Raw genomic sequence first — 26,880 nt, 5'->3', positions numbered from 1 at the left:
AGGTCACCAATGCTTGTTTTTCTTCAAGCTCCTCTTAGCATATGCTATGCTTGCTTGTGGGATCCTTAACTTGAGCTTTATGCTTGGACATCTTCCAAAGATGGTTCCTCCAATATGAGCAAGCTTTCTTAGTTCCTTTGCGCATGTTGATCCTCAAGCCTTGTGTTGTGTTGTATTGTGTAGTGACGATATGACATATGAAGTTCCTGTTTAAGGCACAATACTCCAAAGCAACACATTAGTCAATAAAAACTAATCAATTTAGGTTTGCTAGCATCAAAACAAGAAGGTAAAGGTGAATAGCTGAACCCATGGGAACCCTTGGGCTAACATATGCCTTTGCACAGATGGAAATAACCTTTTTTAGGTGAAGGACGCGACGCTAAATGTAGGGATGTCAACACATATAGAATGGGAAAGACACGTCGAAGCGCGCATAATGTGAATGACTCTTGGGCTCGACAGACCGCCTGACTCAGGCTAAACATACAAACGAAACGCCAGTGCGAGGAATATGTGAATTAAAGAGATAAACTCAGTAGAGAATATGAATTCATTGCTTCCTTAATCCGGAAAAAGAAACGGTTACGAAAAAGTAAATGGTACAAGTGTTGAAAAGTAAAGATAAAATGCTAAAACATGTTTGGATTTGGTTATGAGACCTCTTCCTTAGAGACAAACGCCTCCTTATATAGCTTTATTCGCATAACCGTTCCTCGTTACCCCATGTTCTCTTGGAGGGAACTTTTTGGTAACTACCCATGATGGGTGCCCTATTCTGACGTCCTCCATTGTCCGGTGGTTATGGGACCTCTTCCTTGGAGACAGATGCCTCCTTATATAGCTTTATTTGGGTACGTTCTCTTAGAAAACTTTTTGCTAACTACCTATGATGGGTTTCCCATATTCTTACGTCTTCCATTGTTCAATTGGTTATCATCCACCTTCCCAAGGTTGGCAACAACTGTGCCACATTCTTGAATCAATCCAACCAAATGGTGTCTTGGTAAGCTAGTCTCATTCAACCGATTGGCCCTTTTGTGATAAACGTGCTCTGAAAAATCTCCGATAACTGTTCACCCTTTTAAGCTCCCGTAAATGCACATTGTATTACACGTTCATTAAATGTCAACATGACATGTAACTTGTTGATTCAGTTCAAATAAACTGTCACTTGATAATTTGGTCATTTAAGACCGATTAAACCCCCTAAAATGGGTGTAAACACCATTTAATGAAAAATCCAGGAATTAGGGCATTTGGATACATGGATTTTATAATCCAGATGCCAAACTTGGATTTCATAAGCTAAAACCTTGATTTTATAATCTAGGACTGTAAAATCCTTGTCTTAGCTAGCAAAATCCAGTATTTAGCTTCTAAAATCAAGGTTTTAGCTTGTAAAGTCAAATCCTGGATTAGAAAATCCATATATCCCCAAACGGCACTTAACTTGTAAAATCCAGGATTTTACAATCGTGGATTATAAAATCCATGCATCCAACCAGCCAATGTAGTATTAGATACTAGGATTGACCAATTGAGATCCAACGTAAGATGGGCTAAAAGATGGACGGCCATGATCAAGTAAAGGTGGGACCCCACTAAGCAGTAGTGGTTGTGTCAATGTGTTGTGCCTACTTAATTACAACGAGGTCTCACCAAGATGAGCACTCTACACCTTACGAAGAACCCTGTACTTGCATTAGCTTAGACAGAAAGTAAGGAATTTGTAGAGAAAAAGTACATTAGCTTAGACAGAAATTAAGGAATTTGTAGAGAAAAAGTAGGTCATGATTTTGATCCTTTTGAAGTGCCTTTGTTTTTTGAGTGTGTTGAGTTGAAATGGATGGAATCTTTTTCATTCGAGGAAGAGGAAGAGAAGAAGCAAGAGCTGGGTTGTTGAGTGGGGGCTTTCCCTTGAAATTTAAGTCGATTTGGATCCACCGACCATGAGCCCATGCCTTAAAAAAACCCTAATCGGATCTCAAAGGCGGATCCACCCTCGCCCTCTCCCATGGACTCTGCCACTTCTCGTCCCGCTGTAGTCATCGATAATGGCACCGGGTACTCTCCATTCTCATATTCTTCGTCCTTTTTTTTTTTTTCCTTTTGAAGAATTAGATATATATGTATATATTTTTTTGCATTTTTTCTAGGTTTGGAATTGAATTCTGCTAGTTAGGTTATTCTTGGTTGATGTTTAAAGCTCTTTTTCTCATTCCTTTTTCTATTTGTAATGGTATCAGTTGATTGTTTTGGGTGGTTTTTAGGTTAGGGCTCAGTTTCATACTTTGTTTAGTAGAGTTTTTTTTTTTTTTTTTTTGCAATTTTTTGGGTTTAGAATTGAATTTTGCAAGTTAAGTTATTCTGTGTTGATGTAGGAAACTCTTTTTCTCATTTTTTTTTCTATTTTAATGGTAACAGTTGATTGTTTCGGAGGTTTTTAAAGTTTTTTTTTCCTTCTAGGGCACAGTTTAGTACTTTGTTTAGTAGAGTCTTTGCATTTTTTTGGATTTCGAATTGAATTCTGCAAGTTAAGTTATTCTGTGTTGCGGTAGAAAACTTTTTTCCCATTCTTTTTCTATTTTTAATGGGAACAGTTAATTGTTTGGGGGGTTTTAGCTTTTTTTAGGGTTTTTTTTTTCTTCAGGGCTCAGTTTATGTTGCGAACCTTCGCAACGGATTTGATCTTCTTAGAGGGAAGATCGGCGCCTCTTGACCCACTTCGAGGGAAGGGTCGTTCCTCCTTCCGTGCAAAAACACAAATTTGGGATATCTTTCTTCATTCCTCAAAAAAAGGCTACGTACAAGTTATTTGTAGAAAATCCCTTATCTAGATAATCCTTATCTTTAAGGGGTTGTTTGGATACGCAGATTTTAGAATCTGGGATTTCTTCAAAATTGTAGCTAAGAGACAAGAGAAGAAGCGGACCAACCGTCGTTTTTGACTTCTCGCCCTTCTTTCCGTCAATAAGAGAGTAGCAGATCCTCTCATATTTCCAGCTTTTAGAAATCTCAGGATGCGGGAGAGATTTTTAAAACCTGAATTTCTCACTTAAAATCCAAGAAACGCTGTGAGGACAGCATAGAGCAGCTTGATCATGAACCCTCTTTTACACTGTTTTCAAACTAAAAACCTAGATTCTAAAATCCGCGTATCCAAACGGCCCCTAAGAGTCCTACACATCCAAAACAACTACAAAGCAAATGCTACCCACCAATAAATCTAAACTGATTGATTCCGGCGAAGTGGGTCCCATTTAGGCACGTAACATTCCACCCCGCCTTGAAATCAACCTTGTCCTCAAGGTTGGATATTTCGGACCAATTTGTGAAAAATCAAATCTTTTGCATTTTCCGAAAGTCTTTTTTTGCATTCCGCACGTCATCGCCAAGGATTGCGGCAACTCCATCTTCAAGTCGATCTCTCGTGCCGTTCATCAAAGCACCTCCGTTGTGTCTTTTTGAAATGTTTGGGACGTTGACGCACGGATGGTTGTGGGTGAGGATCTTTCGTTGGCATCGGATAGTGTGAGAGGAACGGTAGACTCTTCGGTGACGAACTTTCTTTTGTGGCTTTTCTTCTAGCTGCTTTTTTCCCTCTTCCTCTTTTCTCCTTTATTTTTGTTTCGCCGTTTCCTTTTCATCGTGCACGATTTTTCGATCGTTGTCCCGATCTTGTTCAAGCCTTCCACAAACCGTCGATGTCCTTCCATCATTTCCAAAACAAGTGTTTTGATCTTTTGAAGATCTCCACGCATCGAATCCAAAATCTCTGAAGACGTAGCCATGGCGCAGGACCGATTGCTCTGATACCAATTGTTACGAACCTAAATAGGTTCGCAATGGATTTGATCTTCTTAGAGGGAAGATCGGCCTCTTGACCCACTTCGAGGGAAGTGTCGTTCCTCCTTTTGTGCAAAAACACAAATTTGGGATAGCTTTCTTCATTCCTCAAAAAAGGCTACGTACAAGTTATTTGTAGAAAATCCTTAATCTAGATCCTTATCTTTAAGAGTCCTACACATCCAAAACAACTACAAAGCAAATCCTACCCACTAATAAATGTAAACTAATTTATTCCAGCCAAGTGGTTCCCATTTAGGCACGTAACAGTTTAGTACTTTATTTAGTAGAGTTTTTGCATTTTTTTTGTTTTCGAATTGAATTATGCAAGTTAAGTTATTCTGTGTCGCTGTAGGAAAACTCTTTTTCTGATTCTTTTTCTATTTTTAATGGAACAGCTAATTGTTTTGGGGGTTTTAGCTTTTTTAGGGTTTTCTTTTTTCCTTCTAGGGCTCAGTTTAGTACTTTGTTTAGTAGAGTTTTTGCATTTTTTTTTGTTTTCGAATTGAGTTCTGCAAGTTATTCTGTGTCGCTGTAGGAAAACTCTTTTTCTCGTTCTTTTTTTTATTTTTAATGTTAACAATTCATTGTTTTGGTTGGTTTTTAGGTTTTGTAAGGTGCTTTTTTCATAGGGCTCAGTTCAGTATTTTGTTTAGTAGAGTTTTTGCATTTTGTTGGGTTTTGAATTGAATTCTGCAAGTTAAGTTATTCTGTGTCGCTGTAGGAAAACTCGTTTTCTCTTTATATTTTCTATTTTAATGGTAAAAGTTGATTTTTTTGGGGTGGTGGTGGTGTGTGCGTGCGTGCGTTCTTGGTTTTTTTTGGACGGGGGGGATTAGGTTTTTTCCTCTTCTAGGGATCAGTTTAGTACTTTGTTTAATAGAGCGTTGGAGTGAATGTCTGTGAGGAAGTTGGCCTGATTATGTTATTATTTATGGCAGAGCAAGAGGTGGTTGGAATATCATTGCTATTTGAATTCGGTACTGAGATTTTCGTGACTGGAGTTTTAAACTTTGGTTACTTTATTTATGATGCTCCAGTTAATTGTCCCAACAGATTTTGCTTATGCCTGTTTTTTTTTTTTGGACTTTGAGAATCAATTTTGGGTCCAAAACCAATTCTTGGCAAAATTGTGATTTGGTTCGCATTGTAGAATCAACAAAATTGATTCTAAGTCAATTCTTGGCAAAATTGCGACTGAATTCACAATTTTGCCAAGAATCAGGAACAAGTGGGGCTTAAATTTCTGTTTTTATTTTGCCATTAAAAAAAAATTATGTTTTTTCTTTTCATTTTGACATGTCTTCTCTTCTCTCCTCTCTCTCTCTCTCTCTCTCTCTCTCTCTTATATTTATTTACTTCCAGTGTAGGTTGTGTTGTTTTATGTAACACGGATTTACACACAAAGGAATTTGTTACTTTAGAACCTGAAGTTTCACACAAATTAAAGACCCAATTTTTTGGTTTATTTTGTCTCTTTGTTCATAGTGGTGGTGTATGACTGAACTTTTGACATTGTTGAAATTCAATCATTCCACAAAGATTAATTTTGTTTGAATTATGGACGGGCTTTAATGGGTAGAGCACGTATGTAAGGTTATCACTCCCAATTTCTCCAAGTTCCCATTATAATAGAACGCGTGTGTAAGGTTATCACTCCCAATTTCTCCAAGTTCCCATTATAAGCCACTTGAACAGTCATATCAGCAATTTTTACAGAAGGATATTAGAACAATTTAATGCTGTCCTCTTTCTCTTTTTCTTGCCTTGGAAACCTTTGTCTGCCAAGAAGTTCCATGTCTGCCTTTCTTCTGTCTCCTGTATACATTATGGGTCAGCTTGCCTCAATTATCTTGAGGAAGATCACGTTGTTGGCATCTCATGTTCTTTTTCTACCTGATTCTCCTTCTTTCATCCCAAGTTTGACAAGAAACCCTAAATTAAATAGGCATAAAACTCGACTCAACTCAACTAAGACTTTGTCCCAACTAAATTAAGTAGGCATAAAGAATTATTATTATTATTATTATTATTTACCTCTGGTTGGGTATGCCAAATCTAGTACTCATTGAAATGTTGTAATACAGGGGGATTACTCGTCCCTCTTGTTCCTCTACTTTCAATAAAATGTCAATTTTTTTTTAAAAAATTTACCTTTCAAAAAAAAATTATTATTATTATTATTTTTAAGGAATTGCTAGCGTCCATCGCATAAGGCTTTTCACGGCTGGTCTGTCGCAATTCAGACCAGCCACCTCGTGAATGGAGACAACAGCTTTTGTCTCCATTCACGAGGTGGCTGGTCTGAATTGCGACAGACCAGCCGCGAAAAGCCTTTTGCGATGGACCTTAGCAAATCCCTTATTTTTATTAGGGAGATGGTATTTTCACCCCTCTGCAGTACGCATTCACCCCCTTATAACGTGAACAGTGGGCAACTTTAATGCTTTTTGACGTCAAATCACATTAAAAGGGGGGCGAATGCGTACTGCAGGGGCGTGAAAAAATCATCGCCCTGTTATTATTATTATTATTATTATTATGAATATTTGAACAAGTGGAATTTTATTAAAAATCAGGGAAAGTAAGCAAAAAGAATACAAAGAATTCAACCATTGCAACCTTGGCATCTCATGCCAAATGTATATGGTATCTCATGCCAAAGAACTCCAACAAGAAACTCCATAATTAACCAACAAATTGGCTATGGTATTTCCTTCCCTATGAATATGTGAGAAGGTACACTATGCCCCATAAAATACCCACAATCTCCCTATAGATATGCCTAAATCCCCAAGGAGGGGAGGTGATGGAGACCATCAACCAAAGAGGAAGTCTAAAGGGGCCTGCACTCATTAGAGGGGTCCATTTTCTTTTTTCTTTTAGTTATAGGGTTGTAATTGAGGATTTTAAGTGACTTTAATTCAATAGGGTCAGTAGAGTCTTTTCTCATCTAAATCACTTAAGTTACTTAAATTTAAGGGCGGTTTAAATGGGCCCACAAATGCATTACGAATTTTACAAAAAAAGATTCCATTCGGGTCTTGGTGTCCTATTTTCATGAAGTCTTTTTTTTTTGAATGGTCAAAGATTTCATTAAAGAAGAATACCAAGATGGTAAAAAACAAAGAACAAAGAAGGGGAATACAACAGATCTATACAAGCAAATAAGATAAAACATAAAAGACAAATCAAGGCGGAAGGAAATCGAACTGCTCAAAAGCCTCCATATGAACCCCAGCCTTAGCAAGTTTTTCCGCCTCGCCATTAGCTGATCTCGACGAAAGGAGATGCACGAGCTGTCCACAATATATTTTATCTCTTTAAAAAGATCCACAAAGCGCCAAGGGAAAACATGAGAGCCAATCAACCAACAAATCACGTTGGAAGAGTCCCCATCTACCACCACTCGATTTAGATCTTCACCCACTAAAAGTTTCATGTCTTGGTGTACCGCCACGTCACTAGAGTCATCAACATCAATAGGGCCCCCAAAAGCCCACCTCACTACTCCCTCTTCATCCCCAAGCACTCCCCCAATTCCGGACGGGCCAGGGTTTCCAAAGCTAGAGCTGTCAAAATTAAACTTAAGGAAGCCACTACCAGGAGGCTCCCAAGCCTGAACAATCGAAGGTCTCACCTCTGAGCTGTAGCAAACCTCCCTCCACCCATTCCACAAGTCGAGGCCGGATACAAAATAAAACATGGAAGGGATTTAGCCCAACAAATAGTTAGCGCCACCACCTTAGAGGATAACTATGAGGAACTCGTAGCATACCCCTTAAAAATTCTAGCATTCATTTCTTTCCACATCACCTAGATAACTGGAAGGAAAGATATATTCCACAATATCTTACTTTTGTTCCGTTAAGGAGCTATTTGCCAATGCTCCAAAGCGTCAACTAGATTCTTAGGGGTTGTTTGGTTCTAAAGAATGCGGTGGAAACAGCTGGAAAGGAAAGCCTTTTCCATGTTTTCACCGTTTTCCAGTGTTTGGTTATTAGCACGAAAGATTTTTTCGGTGGAAAGCCATGTCCGCCTAGAAAGGAAAGCACTCCAAAATTACTGAAAATCTTTTCACCTAAAAACCTGGGATGCATGTTTCCTTTCCCAGATGGAAAGAAATATCGAGTCTCTCTGTCTCTGTCTCTGTCTCTGTCTCTCTCTGTCTCTGTCTCTCTCTCTCTCTCTCTCTCTCTCCCCAATGTTCAGTTCGGTATATCGTTCTAGGTGTGCTCGGCTTTCCCCTCTCTTTCGAGATCAAGAAGAAGAAGTTCAGATCGCCATCTCCCTCCTCTGGTACGGCTACCATCGCCACGTGCTCTTCCACCACAGCTACCATCTCCACATGCTTCTGCCGTTTTTCTGTTTTTGTTAAATCATCATGATGCACTAGCGGCTGCTTTGGCGGCAGCACCATCCTCTGCCTTGTCAAACAGACACCCACTTCTATGCAAGTCCTTGGAACAGAAACCCACTTCCAAGCAAGTCCTTGGAACAAAAATCCAATTTGAAACCCACTTCTCTTCTCTCCTATAATGCATTTTGTCATCTAAGTGCATCATTAGTAATGGTGAAGTGAGGCAAATCAAATCAATGCACAAATCAAATCATAACAACATGCGTGAAGAGGAAAATAGCAATGACCTGATTGTGACATGAGACATTGAAAAAGGTGAAATAGCATTCCTCAATTCTGACTAAAACACCCTATTCATTTGTCTTTAACCCAGTACTTAGGGACACCCCACTTTTTTATTGCAATTTTTCATATTTCTGCTAGTAGCGGGTTGCCCACGGACCGATCTTTACCTAAGATGCTGTTGTAGATCCCCCTCGAAGATTTTTGGGTTTTATTTTTAAGATGTTGTTAGTGATGGTTGTGTGCATATGATATGTTTGTGTTAATGTCTCTTTATTAATTTGAAATTGAAACTTGAAACCTCAAAATATTGGGAGAAATTGAAGTGCTTAGACTTTATCCGAATCAATAGTTTCTTGAAAGGTTTTATTCCCACCCTTTATAATCCACGCTCGGATTTATAAGTATATAGCTGCTACTGAGCAGGGTGTTTGCTTGGTGCTTCATCATTGTAGCATAAAATCAAGGGATTTGTCAATTCCTTCAAGGTGGGATGAGTTCAGAAATATTAGAATAGCAGCATTCTTACATAAATGCTTGAAATTTTGGATCAATTACAACATATACTGGGCGTGGAATCATGGCTTCTGTTGGTAGCAAGTGACTGTTTTTGACTCTTGGGCATGTAGTCTAATCATATGGATATTGTTATGTTAATGACTGTCCACGGTTGGAAACAAGAAAATAAGTATAAAGGCTCCTACATTTATGACAATAGCACTATTCCAGAAAATAGATGATTCTTGCTCTTTGTGAAAATCCTTCCCTGCATAGCATTAGATAATGCCAATTTTTGGTTCAAATTCGGACTTCATTGTTGCTGAAAAGAAATGTGGTGGTTTGAATGGCTGAGCTGCAACAGGATAGTTCAACATGCTATAAAAAGTGTATGGTATGGATGGAAGGAGGGGTGCACCAGCTAGATAAGTCATGTGACTTTCTCATTTTTTTCTATTTTTCCCATTTTCCGTAAAAATATGAGCAGCTCCTCAGCGTAAATATCTGAGCTATTGTTAGTCTATGTTCTCATATTTCTTTTCCAAATAACATGATTCCAAACGAGATGAATGCTTTTCTAGGAAAAAGCTTTCTATTTCAGATTTGTTTTACCAAACGACGAAAAGGAATTCCCTTGAAAGCAAAGGAAAAGAAAAGGCTTTCCCTAGGAAGCCTTTCCAAGGTGGAAAGGCCTTTCCTACAAACAAAACGAGCCCTTAGGGAACACCAAGGATATATCAAATCCCTCCAAAATGCTACTCCATACCTCCTGAGCCACCTTGCAATGAATGAAAATGTGATTTACGTTTCCCCATGGAGTCTTATGTTTGTTTAAGAAGAGTTCTTGTTGGGATTTGTTTCCCATTGAGAGTTTGTTTTATTTTCGACTCTTTTAGATTTGGAAAGTGTCTAGGATTTAGAGTCTTTACATTGGGAAGGTTTGGAGTCATAATAGGACAAGTATATGCTCTATACAAGGGGTCTTCACACTAATGTATGTATGTTTGCGAAATTATGAAATAAAGTTGAGAGCTTTGAAGCTTTTCTTCAACTTTTATATTCATGGTGGATCAAAGGTGGATTCCTTTAATAAAAGAGCAGACCATCTAGGTGGATTCCTTTGACATTGCTGTATTCTTTGTTCTCTAGGTGGATTCCTAGAGGCCCAAAACTAGATCTGTTGGCAAATCTAATCCCTTTAAATCTGTCTTAATTCAATTATCCACTTTTTTCATCTTTTCTTTTCAATCGTATTTGGTTTTCTAATTTCGGGATAAATCAGACGAGGGAGGTGCTGAAAACTTTAGATGTACTACCACAGTAATAAAATTCCTCCATCACTTGCATCAAGTCGGATTTAATAATTTCCCAAAACACCTAGATGAAACATAGGGAGAAACCGTCAGGGCTAGGGGTCTTTGTTTAAGCTAAACATGCTCACTTCTCTTGAGAATCGAGCTTCAAGGAGAGCAGCTTTCTCCAGGAGAATTTGTGTGAGTTCCCCAATTTCCAAGGGAGATCATTCTAGTCCGACTAAAATATAGTCGAGAAATAACTAACAATTGCCTCGAGGCCAGACTTAGCTTTAAGTTCTCGATCAGACACAATCCACTATTGGTAAGCTTTTTCCTTGAGACCAGATTTAACTTTTGGGATAGTCAGTCAATGAGTAGGCCCCACTGAGACGACCCCCCGTCCACCTGACATTTCGTTGCCCGTCTTGGGTGGATTAAGCTGAATTTTGATGGTAGCAGCAAGCTTCTTATTAGAATCAAAGGTACACCTCGATCAGCTGGTGTTAGGGAAGTTTTCATCGACTCTAAATAGGAAGTGTACTTTATGCTGCTGGCAAAAGCAATTCTAATTCAAAACTTTTCAAAACTATTAATATCTCTAAATTAACTATCTAAGCTTTCCTAAACCCTAAACACATTAAGTTGCCAAATATAATATGATCTGACACCTGTGTCAGATCTTACACCATTTCCAAATTGAAAAGATTCTTAGCTCTTCAAAATTATGCTTTTCTTTCATGAGCCCATCAAAACCTGCTTAAACATCACTCAAAATTAAATAAATTCAATAGAAATCATACTAAAACATAGGGAAAATGATAAAAAAAATGGGACTTATAACTGAAATTATGAAAAAGGGTTGAGTTGGCTAAATTCTGAGAAAGGGGTGAAACGCATCCCAAGGCATGTTTTAAGACAAGAATGCTCTTTACTTGCTTTTTCCTCCACCTTTTTGAGAAACGGATCCCAATGCATTTCACAAACCCTATTCACCTCTTTACCTTCTTCTTCCCCACGCCAAGTGTTGAAAGTCCATCGCCTTTGGTAAAACTCCATTGTACAGCCCCCTTCTAGGATGAATTCAGACCATATTTTTCAAAATGGACTATACAGCCCATACCATAGGATGATCCAAACCGCCCAATTGATGGGCCACAACGTAAATAGGTTGTGCCCCAAAAATCATTTCCATAGGATGATTCTAACCATCCGATCTAAAGAGGGACTCAGATTATGGAAACTTCTATAGATTGGATGGTTGGGATCATCTATGGAAATAATTTTTGGGGCACAACCTATTTATGTTGTGGCCCATCAATTGGGCGGTTTGGATCATCCTATGGTGTGGGTTGTACATTCCATTTTGAAAAAATACGGGATGAATTTATTTTGAAAAAATACGGGATGAATTTATCACTGCCCTTATAGAAATTGTGTTCAATTACATAAATACGCTTGGCTTTTGACTTAGTGGTATGGAAGACCTATTGTTTCTTCGTTAGAAAGAGTTTTTATAAGGTGTAAACCCGTATACTCCAGCATTTTTCAAAAAGTACTGTTCGGGTCACACCATAGGATGATCCAAACCGTCCATTAGATGGGCCACAATGCAACTAGGTTGTGCCCAAAAAATCATTTCCATAGGGTGATCTTAGCCCTCCAATCAATAGAGGAAATTCAGATTATGGAAACCTCTGTAGATTGAAGGGCAAGGATCAGCCTATGGAAAACTTAAAACTTCAAAGTTCAAACAACATTTCATGTTCTGTATTTTTGTTTGGATAAAAATTGTCCATCATCTAGAGTTTCTTTGCACTTTCTCTTCATCCCTAACTCTAAGCGCTAACTATGTACAATATAAGTCGGACTTAGGATGCTTTGGTGGATGGTCCCACTCGACTCAATATAGATTGTGACCCGGACTCAGAAATTAAGACCCGAAAAGCATTCCAAAAAAGATAATGGATCTAATGAAATACTATTAGAATGTATGAACCACTATTTATACCTTGGAGCCACTATTTATACCTCGAAACCACTACTTAGTAGTAAATAGTCGTTCCGAGGTATAAATAGTGGTTCTCACTGTATAATTAGTGGTTCTGAGTGTTTAAACCACTACGTATACACTCGTTCTCACTTTTTATAGTGGTTTTGACTGTAATTGTGGTTTCCATGAATCTTGAAACCACAGTTAGTGCTTGTAAAGATTTAATTGTTGTTCTTTTCATCTAGATGTGGTTTTGAGTGTTTAAACCACTGTTTATAAATTCATGACAACTTTGAGACCCAATAAAATACTATTAGAATGTATGAACCAATATGTATACCTCGGAACCACTACATAGTGGTAAATAGTGGTTCCTAGGTATAATTAGTGGTTCTGAGTGTTTAAACCCCTATAAATATGTAAGCCCAATGGTTCCCACGTTGGCAATCTTCTATGTTTTAGTGATTCCAAACACAAGTTGATTTGTGTTGTATTTCTAATGTTTTTGATGTTGAAGTGCATGTGTTGGAGATTCAAGTAATCAAACACAAAAGTCAAGGACATTGCATGGATCGTGGCATGAATTAAATGGAGAAGCTCATTTGAAGCCAAAGGAAGATGAAGGCTTAGAGCATTTCATGAAGACCTTGTGAAGCCAAAAGAATGGAAGAGATGATCCATGGTGACAATGAAGACTTGAAGAGATGAAGACATTGAAGAAATCAAGTGTTTGTCAAGTCTTAGAATGTAAAAGCCCAATCCTTCGCAAGTACCTATGAGAGGACCAAGGTGCACTTAACAAAGGTTTAAAATGAACTTGAAAATGTAGGACTAAAGCCCATAGACCATGGCCTAAGACCCTTGCATTTTATATGTTAAAATGGAATTTAACACAGGGCCGGTCGACCGGGGTGTCCCGGGCGACCGCGGAAGGAGTGTTGGAAATCCAGCACTTGGCTTTCAATAGCGGGTCGGTCGACCGGGGTGTCACCCCGGGCGACCGCAGAATGGCTTCTGGTGAAACAGAAGCATTCCATCATGGTTTGGGGAGGGCGACAGCCAAGGGCCGATTGACCGTGGATAGGTTTTTGAGCTTAAATTTTGAGCGGAAAGGTAGCCCTCGCCGGGCGACCGCCATGGGGCCGGTCGACCGCGACGGTAAGATATTTGAAAAAAAAAGGGCACCTGATAGGGGCCGACGACCGCGATGGCTCGGTCGACCGCGCCGGTCTGGCAAACTAGCCGTTGGGGCTTGCGGAGGTTGACTTTTTCAACCCAATTTTTTACAGTTTTACCCCCAAACAATCTTATTTTCAAATAGGCTATATATATAAGTTTCCTAACCCTCAAAACTAGATTTTTACACACCAAAACCTCATTGGAACATATCTAAGTGTGAGGAAACCTCCTTGAGCCTCTTGTGAGCTATTTGTTAAGGATTGAGCATAGGATTTAACTTTGTACATCATTGAAGAGAAAATTTGTATGAGCTTGAGAGCTTCATCCACCCTTGAAGAGGGTTTTATATTTTCATTTTCTTTGATCATACATTGTATATTTGGCGAGTGCGAAGGGACGCATAGCCTTCCTAAGAGCAAGTGTTGGAGACGCGGAGCTTTCTCCGGTTCGTGGCGAGTCTTGCGAGGCGGAGCCGAACCAAGTTGTAATTGGGTTGATTCCCCTCCATTAAGGGAATCCGTAGTGAAATCACCAAGAAGTCTTGGTGGAGTAGAGTAGGTCCTTGGTAGTGACCGAACCACTATAAATCTCGGGTGCACTCTTTCTATCTTTTTGTGCATTTGTGGTTTATTTTCATCTGTGTGCTTAAAGATTTTATTTGCCTTTGTTTTTAGCTTCCGCATTGATTTTTGGCAAAGGTTTTTAAAACCCAATTCACCCCCCTCTTGGGTTGCCATCACACCTGGGATTTCAAAACACAATCATTCTCACTTTTTATAGTGGTTTTGACTGTATAACTTTTTTATTCTCACAATTTATACTCTCGAAACAAGTATTAGGTCTTCTAAACTATGAACCCCCATAAGATCTGAGTGTTTAGACAACTATTTAAACCACTGTTCATAAATTCATGACAACTTTAACACCCAATGAAATATTATTATAATGTGTGAACCACTATTTATACCTCGGAACCACTACATAGTGGTAAATAGTGGTTCCTAGGTATAATTATTGGTTCTAAGTGTTTAAACCCTTATTTATACACTCATTCTCACTTTTTATAGTGGTTTTGACTGCATAACTTTTTATTCTCACTATTTATACTCTCGGAACCACTATATAGTGGTTCAGAGGTCTACATAGTGGTTATGATGATATAAATAGATTATCTGAGTGTTTAAATAGTGGTTCTGATCTTTTACATAGGGTCGTCAGTGTATTTCCACATTCAGAACCACTATTCATACCATTGGAACCACTACTTAGTGGTTGTGAGGACTAAATACTGTTAGCCCAAGGGTTCCCATGGGTTCAACTATTCATCTTAACCTTCTTGTTTTGATGCTAGCAAACCCAAATTGATTAGTTTTTATGGACTAATGTGTTGCTTTATAGTGTTGTGCCTTAGACAGGAACTTTACTTGTCATATCGCCATTACACAACACAACACAACACACGACTTGGGGATCAACATGTGCAATGAACCAAAGAGCTTGTACACTCATTGGAGACATCATCCTTGGAAGATGTTCAAGTCAAGAGCTCAAGTCAAAGATCCCACAAGCATGCCTAGCAAAGTGCCTGAAGAAGCTTGGAGATGAACTAGCATTGGTGACCTTCTCATGTACCACTCAACATGTTCAAAGAATGGAGGAAGTCACAAGATGCAAAGCAAGTTGAAGAGTTCTTTCTCAAGTTGAAGATGTCCAAGAAAGTGCTAAGGAGCCAAGGCAATCCAAGAAGACTCAAGGTTCTATATTTGTAGATTGTATTGGAGTCCTCATGTTTAAATTTATTTGCACTTTCAAAAGGTTTTCAAAATGGTTTTCATAAACAAACTTGACATCTTTGAAAACCATCCACATACCCCAAAACATGTTTGAAAACCTTGGACAAAAGCCCAAAGACCATGGCCCAAAGCTAGAGTCTTAATGTGTAAAACAAGATTTCAAAACAGGGCCGGTCGACCAGGGTTTCCCGGGCGACCGCGATAATTGTGTTGGAAATCCAGCACCTACCGAAACATAGAGGGCCGGTTGACCGAGGCACCGAGGTTGATCGCGGATAGGCTCCTGAAAATTTCAGAGCCATCTAGCATGGCTGGGCCGGTCGACCGACATAGGGCCGGTCGACCACGGATAAGGTTCTGGACCAAAAATCAAATGTCCAGATTGCTCACGACGGGCGACCGCGATACCCTCGGTCGACCGTGGCGGTACGAATTTTGAAAATAAAAAGTGAGCGCCCAAAAGGGCGAGCGACCGCGACACCCCGATCGACCGACCCCGTCTGGAAAACTAGCCGTTGGGGCTTGCACGACTTGACTTTTTCTACCCAGTTTTTTACGAAAATGCCCCCAAACGGTCATATTTCTTCTTGGGCTATATATATCCTATCCATGACCAACTAAACAACCTTTTGTAAGATCATTTCAAATCTATTTGAGCGTACACTTTCAAATCCAAGGTTTTTAGTTTAATCCTCTTCTATGCTTTGATTTGTGTATTTCACATTCAACAAGAGGATCTCCATAGGGCTTTCTTTTGCTTATTCTTTTGCAGAGTGGTGAGCTATTATCTTTGTATCAAGCCTATCAAGAGGCTAAGAGAGTTTTTCTTTATTTGTTCTTCATTGTAATCGAGGGTCTATGATTCAGCCCGTTAAGAAAGGTGAATCCGGAGCTAAGAGGGTGTGTCCCCTCGGAGGCGTTGTGCAAAGAGGGTTTGTTCCCTCAGAGGCGGAGAAGTGTTTATATAGCTTGGAGATTCGGCATGTAGGATCTCACCATTAGTGGAGTACCCAAGGAGACAAACTTGGAAGAGTGGAGTAGGTCTTATTGATAGACCGAACCACTATAAATCTTGTGTTCCTTGTAGTGTGCTTCTTCTCCTCTCCTTGCATTTGGTGTTTTGGTCATATCTAAACCATAATTCTATTATCTTATTTAATTAATAAGGGTTAGATATAAATTGCTCAAATTGGTAAGTTCTCTTCTTTATCTTATAAGTATATTTGAACAAGGGTTAGAATAATCTAGGATTAATCTTACATACCGTTTTTAACTAAGGCAAAATTTTTAATTAACCAATTCACCCCCCTCTTGGGTTGCCCTATTGGGATTTCAAATACTGATTCCCACATATCAACAGTGGTTCCGAGAACTAAAATTTCGTTCTACACATTTAAATAGTGGTTCTGATTGTATATAGACAGGAGTTTCAACCGGGTTTTACTCTAAACAGAAACATAGAGGGCGAGAGATAGAGAAATAGAGATAGAGAGATGATGACAATTGACAATAACAAATCCCTAACAAAACCATAACAAATAAAGAGGATGCTGACATTACACCATAGCATTGTAAAGAACATATTAAACCTAAGCATATGTATGACGATGGACCTACCAGAGAACCTTATGTTTCATAGCCAAAGAAAATAAAGAGAGCCAATTAAATCTACATGTTCTCAAGGGGAGTTTCACCGTTCTTCAATGGAGTTTTACAAAAGGCAATGGAGTTTCAACACTTGGCATGAGGAAGAAGAAGGTAAAAAAGGTGAAAAGGGTTGGTGAAATGCATTGGGATCCGTTTCACCCCTTTCTCAGAATTTAGCCAGTTAAAAGTCCCATTTTTTTTTTATCATTTTCCCTAAAACATATTATCAAGCTTTGTACATTTGGGTGTGTTCCATCTCGGTCGCCCCCCCCCCCCCCCCCCCTCCCTCTCTTATTTTATAATATATCTTTCCCAATTAAAAAAAAAAGTATATTATCAAGCTTGCCAAATTTTATGACAAACAAGGCCCTGGAGTGTCCCCATCATTAATGTTAACATTGATGTTTCAATATCTTTTGCATTCGCATAAACTATCATTTCTCTTGATACAAAAGCACTAGAGTTACTCCCTTTATCATCTCCATCTAGTTCCTTTACCCTTTTCGAGATTCTTCCACAAAATGTTTGGTTCTGATCCATGCCACCCAGCAAATGCCTTGATCCTTGCAGCTAAATATTCGGTCTATCAGGGTCAATCTTTCTTCCAGGAGAGCTTATTTATGATTGGGTCCATCTCTTATTCTTGACTCCAAGTTGAAAAATCAGCAGATTGTTGCTGGATTCACTAATTGACAGAGGAGAATAATTACAAGATTGAAACATCTAGATCAAGCCCAAGCTCAAAAAACATTTCTCTCTCTCTCTCTCTCTCTCTCTCTCTCTCTCTCTCTCTCTCTCTCTCGGCTCATGTGAGCAAACGAAGGAGAACATGTCATTTTTGTCATTTTTTGGAAAAAAATTAAGAGGCAACTGACCAACAAAACAAGGCATGACGGCTAATTTTGAGGGTTGGATAGCACCCCGTTATAAAATATTACAATTGTGTTTGGGATCTTATTTCTGTCCCATTTCCGTTTCTGGTCTACATAGTTTCATGGTTTAGGTTGGTTGATGTTATTCATAACCATCTCTTTGTCATTTTGATTCAGAATACTTTAAGCAAACCATTCATTCATTTGCTTTGCCTAACATATTCATGTTTCTAAGCATCTTAGCATGCTTTCTTGTAGCTTTTGTTGGTATTGAAAATCATGTTCTAGATCTTTACCCGAATTCTCCTCTTTTAGGTATACCAAGATGGGATTTGCTGGCAATGTTGAGCCATGCTTCATTATCCCGACCGTCGTAGCCGTTAATGAATCCTTTTTGAATCAGTCGAGGGGGGGTTCTGGGAAGGGAAATTGGTTAGCACAGCACAGTGCAGGTGTTATGGCCGATCTTGATTTCTTTATTGGAGAGGAGGCTCTGTCTAGGTCTCGCTCAAGCAGTACATACAATCTTAGCTATCCCATTCATCATGGTCAGGTAAATATTTGCACAATCTTAGCTATCCCATTCATCATGGTCAGGTAAATATTTGCACCACAGGAGATATGTGTGTGTTCTTCATTGAAACTCTCAAACGTAAAATTTGCTTATGCAGGTGGAGAATTGGGATACGATGGAGAGATTCTGGCAGCAGTGTATATTCAATTACTTGCGGTGTGACCCAGAGGACCATTATTTCCTTCTGACCGAGAGCCCTCTCACTGCTCCTGAGAATCGTGAATACACAGGAGAAATTATGTTTGAGACATTTAATGTCCCTGGACTTTATATAGCAGTGCAGCCTGTCCTTGCCCTTGCTGCCGGATACACAACTTCCAAGGTTGGTAATGTTTAACGTTTAACAAATTTATTATCCTTTTCAATAAATTTATGAACCCTACTACCTTGGTATCTAGTTTAGTATTGAAGTTACATTGATATGACTGCAAAGATGAATCCTCTAAAATAAGTTTTAAGGCGAATCCCCTAAAATACTCCCGTGGATTGAATACTTGCTTTAATATGATAAGTTTTATTAGGGGTGCAACTCGGGTCGGGTTGGGTTGAGGCCAACTCTACCCCGGCCCGAGGAACCGTTTACTCAACCTGAACACGAATGCAACCCGATTTCCAACCCGACCTGACCCTTTCTCCCAACCCAAACCCGACCCGACCGGAGTTCAACCCGACCCAACCCGACCCAAGTTATTAAGCATACTAAAAAAAATGATAAAAAAATGCCGGGTTTTACTTGGGTTGGGTTGTCCAACCCCTCAACCTGAACCCAACCCAAACTTAACCTGGGTTGGAAAAATTCAACCCGAACCCGACCTGAATTCAACCCAACCCAACCCAACCCGACCTTTTTTCTGGTTGCACCCCTAAGTTTTATGTTTATTTTACTTTGCATTTGCACGTGTTTTAAAAAACCGCCTGATGAGCTAGGAATTTTTTGTTTTGGTGAACAATCTTCATGGCTCATATTCATAAAATCCAATTATTTCAAGAGATTTCTTTTGCCATAAGATTTAAGAGTTTGACCAATTCACACAAGTCGAAACCTTGTTCTCTTTCGTATGAATCTTGTATGCATTTTATGTATTCTGTTTTTGTATAAACCGTTTGTTCTCTGGATTATAGTGTTAGGGAGATTATGGTGGTCACAAGATTTTAGGGCTTCATGACAATCCTCTAAATTATCGAAATGGGTTACATCCAATGGAAATGGCAAATCACTACATTGACCTCAGCATCTGATTGCTCATATGGATGGATCTATTCAAGCATCAAATGAATAGATCTTCTACGTGTGGTGGAAACTTACCCCGCGATGTTGTTTTAAACCGGTATTATCTCAATTTGTCCATGAAAGATGTACTTATGGTTCCGTAGCTATATTTTTTATGAGACCTTCCTCTGCAGTAGTGGATCTCTCAAGTATGCATTAAATATGGGTTCCGTTGAACAAGTTAATTGTTATGTTTTGAATGATCAAGAATTGCATTACTGAGAGACCGAGATGGTCCGAAAGAAATAAAATGAAGAAAGAAAACAATAAGGACAACAGGAAATCACAAGAGAAGGTAAAGCGAAAAAGCTAAGAATCTCAAGCAGGAAGTCACAATTCTCCAAAGCCTCCAGCCAAACTCCCCTCCTAGCAAGATTATCCGCCACCTCATTGCTTGATCTTCTAACATGCTGAAAACAAATTGTCATGGAGCCAACGATACCACGTATCTCACCGAAATGCACAGCAAACCGCCATGGCAAACTTTAGAACCACACAACCAGTGGATCACATTAATGCTTTGTTTGGTTGCTTGTAGATGGCTGGGAGATTAGGAGAAGAAGAAGTCAAAGAGATAGACAAGCATGTTAGATTGGGAGAAGATTAGGAGATTTGTGAGTAGTGCTTGGTTGCGCGAGAAGATTAGCGGAAGATGTAGGGTGTCATTATCAAAATATAGGGTGGAAGAGAGAGAAATAGAGAAAGAATAAGACAAGAATCTTCTCCTAATTCCCCACACAAATTTCACCATTTTGGTGAAAATGGGGAGAAGATTAAGGGGGGAACGTCTCCGCCACGTAGGTGCCACCTAGGGTTAAAAGCAATAATGATGTCTAGAAGTTGTCCAAGGGTCAAAGGTCTAAATGACAACCAAACATGCTTTGGGGAGATCTTTGGAAGATCTCAAGCACTTGAAACTCCTACAATCCCCCCAAAATGAGCAACCAAACAGAGCATAAGGGAATCCCCCTCCACCACCAGCTGAACGAGTTCATTGTTCAGCATAAAAGATGCAATCAGTACTTGGATTGCATCGCATGTAGAAATAAATTTTAGTAGTGATGGAAGACTCAATCAAGGAAGCAGGAATTGTTAGTTGGACTGGGAATCACAATTCCCCAGTTCGCGATTCGGAATTGGGAATCTTCTCGATTCCCCAAAATTTGGGAATCTCGATTCAAAATCTTGGGAATCGCGATTCCCACTCGTTTCCTATGTGATTCCCGCTCGTTTCCTATCTACCCTCCTTGTCTTGGTAGTCTTCTTCTCTTCTTGGTGGTTCCCTCTCTTCTCTAGTCGTTTCCTATGTGATTCCCACTCGTTTCCTATCTACCCTCCTTGTCTCTTGGTAGTCTTCTTCTTTCTTTGGTGGTCCTCCTCTCTTTCTCTACTTACTATTTACATGTAAATCTTAAGTAAATGTCCATTTACTTAAGATTTACATGTAAATAAGGGAATACCCCCCATTTGAATCTATTAAAAATAGTTTAAAGACCCAAATCTAAAAGGATAAAAAGTTAACTTTCCAGTTCTAGTACAAAATTAAAAAAAAATGGGTTGGTTTAAAATCTTAACTTCCAAATGATGAGGTATTTATCCAATTTTAAAAATTCATAAATTCTATCATGTCAAAACATTATTAAATCTATTTTTTTTCATCTTGTCAGGCATTGGCAACGCACTGGTCAACAGACTGGTCAACATAGGTATTTCAGCTGATAGTGATTTTCTTATATATATTTTTTAGTAATTTTTTATTTATTTAAATTTATTTAAATATTTATCTATTAAAATATTTAGCTAGGAACTTAACAGAGAACATAACCTTGGATAGGATAGAATGGAAGAAAATGATCCACGTAGAAGAACCCAACTAGAACCAGGATTAGAGCCGAGTAGACCCCTTTTACCTTCTTCATGAATTTTTTTTCTAAAGGATTCATTTAGCCAACCCCAACTAGTTTGGGACAAAGGCTTTGTTGAATTGAGTTGAGTATTAAAAAAATTCTCCGACCCATCACGCTTCCCGCTTCACACCTTCCCGCTTCCGCTTCCCTCTTTTGCTTCCCGCCCTGGCAACCTTGATCTCAACTTGTTGCTCAAATGCGTTCAAGCGGGTAGCCGTGATCTAGTCATTTTTAGGTGATAAGAACATGGTTATGGGTGGTAAACTAACAACACTACTTTGCTAGGTTTGTCATGACATGGCCTTTTCTGTCTTCTGTTGTTGAACCAACCCCTATTGTGGTACTAAGATGAAGTATTCTTTAGCATGTGATCGGCTTTTCATAGTAGTGTTTGCATGGTATCTTAGTTATGATTTATAAAACTGTATTCTTCTGTGGATGTCATCATAGAAGATATCAGTCAGGCTAGTGCACATTTGAGTTCTGGACGGTCCTACAATTTGAGTGGTCAATTATCTCTGACTCAAATCAATCTTGGTTGACAACTTTTCAATACAATAGTTTCCTCAGTTCTAGAAGCATGTCTTGTGGGAAGCAAGCGTATATCACTGTAACAGTCAGCCTTGTATCTGAAATCCATTTGTGATCGATAATTCGGGATATTAGCAAAAGTCTGAGAATTCTTTCTTTTAACAGTTGAACCAAAACCATGAGGCAACATATCCCTCAACATGTATGTTCCTTATGACTTCCAAACTTCCTTCGCAACCTACTCAACCCATCCAAATCAGAGGCGTTAGAAGTATGATGAGAGACCTGATTGCAGATCTATCACAAGGCTCTGATTCAGAAAAATGAATCACCTCTTTTCCTTTGACCACCAAACGACCTTCCTTTGATATGCTAACATGTATGCTTCATTTTAACTGATGAATGTAGTGTCTCTCACTCTAAGCTGCCCCGAATATAGGAAACTATATAATCGTTACCCTTGAAGTGAGAAATCCCAATGCCCTTTATCATTTCTGGCAAAAGCTTCTCTTTGCACATTTTCCACGAAACACGAGTTATAGGATAAGATAGACTGAGTAGAGATTGACATGCCAACCTACGGCTTGCAAGACATGTTGGTTTGGTTACCAAAAATTGAAGAACAATTGATCCCTGCCCCGAGACCTCCATATCTGTCCCCTCCCTTCTCTGTCTGTTGTGGACGTTGTGGTCTTCACTATTTTCAGTCTCACTTATGTTTTAGAATCTGTTGCGGTCTTCACTATATTTGGTCTCACTTATGTTTTAGAACTGTTTATATATTTTGTTTTTCACTTGCATTTGTTCCGTCCTCCTTGCTGTTATGACTTCTACAAGTGTTGCCTTAACAATTAAATTATTTTGTTCATGATATGGATTTTGTTGTGGTGGTGTTTCTTTTGATCAGCCGATCCCAACTAGTTTGGACAAAGGCTTGGTTGAGTTGTAGTTGAGTTGGTGTTTCTTTTGATCACGGGTCAATAACCTCTGGCATATTTGTAAGGAGATTGATTACCACCATTATGGTACAGGGAGGTCTTTCACCTGCATCACTATCTGCAGAGATACCTAACACATATACAGGACAATTGAAGGGTACAGTGTCGACTCTTGAATAGATAGGAAGTAGCTTTACTGATTACACATAAAAAGCAATACTGTCTATGTAAAATGTAGCGGAGCATCTCTGAGGCAAGAATGGTCCGTCAGGAAAGAGCACCACTCAACTGATTAGCAGTCTCTGTCTCCAATGTACCCTGATGCGAACATGCGAATGAGTGTCTCCTTTGATCTCATTCCTGCTCTTCTATGAATTTTCACAGATTTCCTTTCTTACATTCCTGGGATGTACACTTTTGAGCCTTTTTTTTCCTTTTGTTTCTATCTTATAACCATAGAGCTTGGTGTGAATATGGGGTTTTGGGTATTTCTCTTATGCAAATTGAAATAAACAATTTACTTCTCTGCACTTTTGTTTTCTATTGAAGCCTTTTGTTTCCTATTCATTAGCCTGCTCTAGTTATTTCTTTGTGTTTTCTTTTTCTTCCTTGAGAAAGTTTTCTCCCCAAACTACTCCTCCCCCAATTAATCAAAAGCTTCCCTGCCTCTAGCAGCCATGAATGAAGAAGTAGTAGGTTCATACAAGGTAGCATCATAAAAAAGAAGCACTCAGTTTCTTTCTTTGACCCTTTTGTGCCTTTCTTCTGTCTGATCCCAAGATTCTGTTTGTCTGATCTTATTTTGCCTCAGCTTCTTTCTTTGAAGTACTCAGTTTCTTTCTTTGACCCTTTTGCTTCATCGCTAACCTTTACTTGAGCATTGCTTTATTTCACTTAATTTAACTTCTCTTTGAACAAGAACCAAAGTAGCTCCAAATAATAATGTTATTACACCTTTCAAAGAAATGATATTCATACGTGAGATAATAAGGATATAAAGCATGACTGTGAAAAGAGGATGTACACAAACAGTCAAACATAACACTTGCACCCAGCTTACCTACCCAATAAAAACACAACACACACATCTATGTATGTACACACATGTAATGTATATCTTTGTGTGCAAAATGTAAATCATATAATATCGTTGTATGCATGTATGTATGCATTCATGTATGGTGCAAGCCCGTAAGGGTTCGTGACAACCACCAAGACCTAAATGGAGCTCGTGGGGAATAATATTTCAAGTTTCCATAGCCATGTTATGCCCAAATAGTTAAGTAAACAGAAGCAACTAATTTCAGCTTAGAAAACCCATGTAGCGTTAGGTGGTGAGATAGAAATCAATGCGAAAAGATGCTAAATCAAATAATAATCGAATATAAAAGTTCCATCGCATTAACAAGGCATGTAAGGATCCACAAAACTGAAGAATCAGATTTATTATGCTTGCTGTTCAGAAACATAAATCATTAAACCTAGGGCCCAAGGGTCTTATTTAGGATGGAAAATAACCTAGATCACTACTAAGGGGTAAAGACATAAACCTACCATGAAATAAGGGTCTAACCAAGGTTGCCAGAGCGGGAATCGAAAGCGGGAATCGAAACGAGAATCGAAAGTGGGAATCGAAGGCTCCCAGGGAAGAATCCTGCTCAAGGTTGCCAGAGCGGGAATCGAAAGCGGGAATCCAAAGCGGGAATCGAAGGCTCCCAGGGAAAAATCCTGCTTCCTTGGGTCTAAATAGTCAAGAAAGAGGGTTTTAAGGGTGCTAACACGATCTTACCCGACAAACGCAGCAATACCTCAACCCAAAAGCTTGAAAGAGGCCAAAAGAGAGCGGTGTTGAAGTCTGTCAGCGTATTCTTCAAGTAGGGCAGCAGTTACAACTTACAACCAATTAATAGACCAAGAAAGGGCAAGAAGAGAAGTGAAAAGGTTAGAGGATAGAAGAAGAGAGAAGATGATGGGGAAGAAGAAACAAAGATAGTTGGTTATTAGGATAGATTGTAAAAGAGAGAGAGAGAGAGAGAGAGAGAGAGAGGATCGATTGTGAGAGCATGGGATGAGAGAGAGAGAGAGAACAAAAGCGGGTGAGAGGAGAAGAAGAGAGATAAGAGGGGAGGAACTCACCTTGCTGTGAGTTGGAGAGGGGAAAGTGGAGACGCCCTAGTGCGTGGAGGGAGAGGAGGGCTGACGGCTCCTTTTGGTTGGGTTTTCGCAAATCTTCAAAACTTAGGGTTGCTCTCCTCCACCACTCTCTTATATATCATGTTGTGTGGGCCCAATCTCAACCAATAATAATAAATCATAACTTAAGTTACTTAAGTCATGCAAAAATACTAATCTACCCCTCCTACAACACATAAGAAAATATGCACTAAGGGTGAAAGGGTCAATCCTAATGAAACTAATAAAATAAAAGGCTAAGTGCATGAAAATGGTGGGCCCTAGGTGATGTGAACATCCCTTCACATCTAGGAAATACAAATAGCGAAAATCAGTGCAATAACAAAAAAAAAAAAAAAAAAAAAATAGTGGTCCAACTGATCCAACGGTAAGGATCACATCAATGTATGTATGCATTTATATTTCTCGAGTGGTTTCTTGCTGTGTTCACTGCATTTTATGTTTTCTTCATGCCGATAAGTATATTTGTTGGGGTGCTTGCATCTGGTTTTGGCCAGTTCTTTGTCTCAGTGTGTTGTTTTTCTTTTACATTGATAAGTATTTGTTGGGGTGCTTCCATTTGATATTGGCTTGTTCTTTGTCACAGTGTGAAATGACAGGGGTTGTGGTTGATGTGGGAGATGGAGCTACTCATGTCGTACCTGTCGCAGATGGTTATGTTATTGGGAGCAGCATCAAGTCTATTCCTATTGCAGGGAAGGATGTAACTCTCTTCATTCAGCAGCTCTTGCGGGTACAAGGCACTTGACTACGACCATTTAAGTTTGTAAAGTCATTTCTGATTCTATAAGATGGCTATTGTGATCCCGCATTTACAAATATTACTTTATAGAAAATGCTATCAAAATCTGCCATCCATGTTGGCACCCTTTTGCCAGCATGTCTGATCCAAGGTTTCAAATGTCAGCTTTGGTATGGACTTTGGTCCCCGCAGAAGTGAAAGTACTTTGTGGAAGTCTATGGAAATTGAAAGCTTATGGAAGTCCATGGAAACAATAGAAATTTAAGATGAAACTTCGAGAAATGCTAGAATAAGCAAAAAAACATACACCTAGAAACCATCACATAAGCAAGACAGCCATCCATAATGATTTAACAAGATCATACACCTAGTGAAATGCGTTGTCACTCATGTATAGAACAACAAGGTTCATTTTAAACATAGATATTTTACATGTTTTGAAAATTGATGATCATGCCATTTCTTTTCCTTTTCAACGTACTCATTTTATTAATGAATTGAGTTTAATATTTCCTTGATATATGGGGTTTTTGGTTATGTGGGGGCATCATAAGAAATCAAACTTCAGACTTAGGTTAGGCCCTTACAAAAAGTCGGCTCATATCGGCCGTAATCGACACATGTCAGTAGAAGTTTAAAACCATGGTCAGATCATTTTTTTTTAAATTGTAGCGAAATTTCATTAAGAGCAAAGAAGACCGAGATGGTCAATACAAAGGAAGAACAAAAGAAAGAACAAAGGGAAGAGAAATCCAAAAGAGTAGCGATAACAACTCAAGGTGGAAGAGCATAAAAAAGTTGTAACATGTTAAATTTCCCTTTTTTGCTCATGAAAGGTACATGTACCCTCTTTGCTTCATAGAGAAGGAAAGACTTCTGCTAATCAAATGGCGAATTGGAACAAGACTGTTCATTTCTCCTTTTGACCTCTCTGATTTGTTTATTGGTCAAAAGTTGTAA

General features: G+C 39.0%; 1 protein-coding gene across 1 annotated transcript in view; it reads left to right on the top strand.

Moving 5' to 3' along the window:
* The first annotated feature begins 1,665 nt into the window (after positions 1 to 1,665).
* LOC143890001 (actin-related protein 3) overlaps positions 1,666 to 26,880 on the top strand; it is a 73,487-nt gene continuing 48,272 nt past the window's right edge. The window contains exons 1-4 of the mRNA XM_077394474.1: positions 1,666 to 2,067; positions 18,081 to 18,318; positions 18,437 to 18,661; positions 25,765 to 25,911. Coding sequence (XP_077250589.1) covers positions 2,018 to 2,067; positions 18,081 to 18,318; positions 18,437 to 18,661; positions 25,765 to 25,911 — 660 coding nt within the window. The 5' untranslated portion in view covers positions 1,666 to 2,017. The remainder of the gene's footprint in view (positions 2,068 to 18,080; positions 18,319 to 18,436; positions 18,662 to 25,764; positions 25,912 to 26,880) is intronic.

Source organism: Tasmannia lanceolata, unplaced genomic scaffold, assembly GCF_043159265.1.
Source record: "Tasmannia lanceolata isolate RefF3 unplaced genomic scaffold, GAP_Taslan_0.1 ptg000013l, whole genome shotgun sequence".
Lineage (NCBI taxonomy): Eukaryota > Viridiplantae > Streptophyta > Magnoliopsida > Canellales > Winteraceae > Tasmannia > Tasmannia lanceolata.
This window is presented reverse-complemented; position numbering and strand designations above follow the sequence as displayed.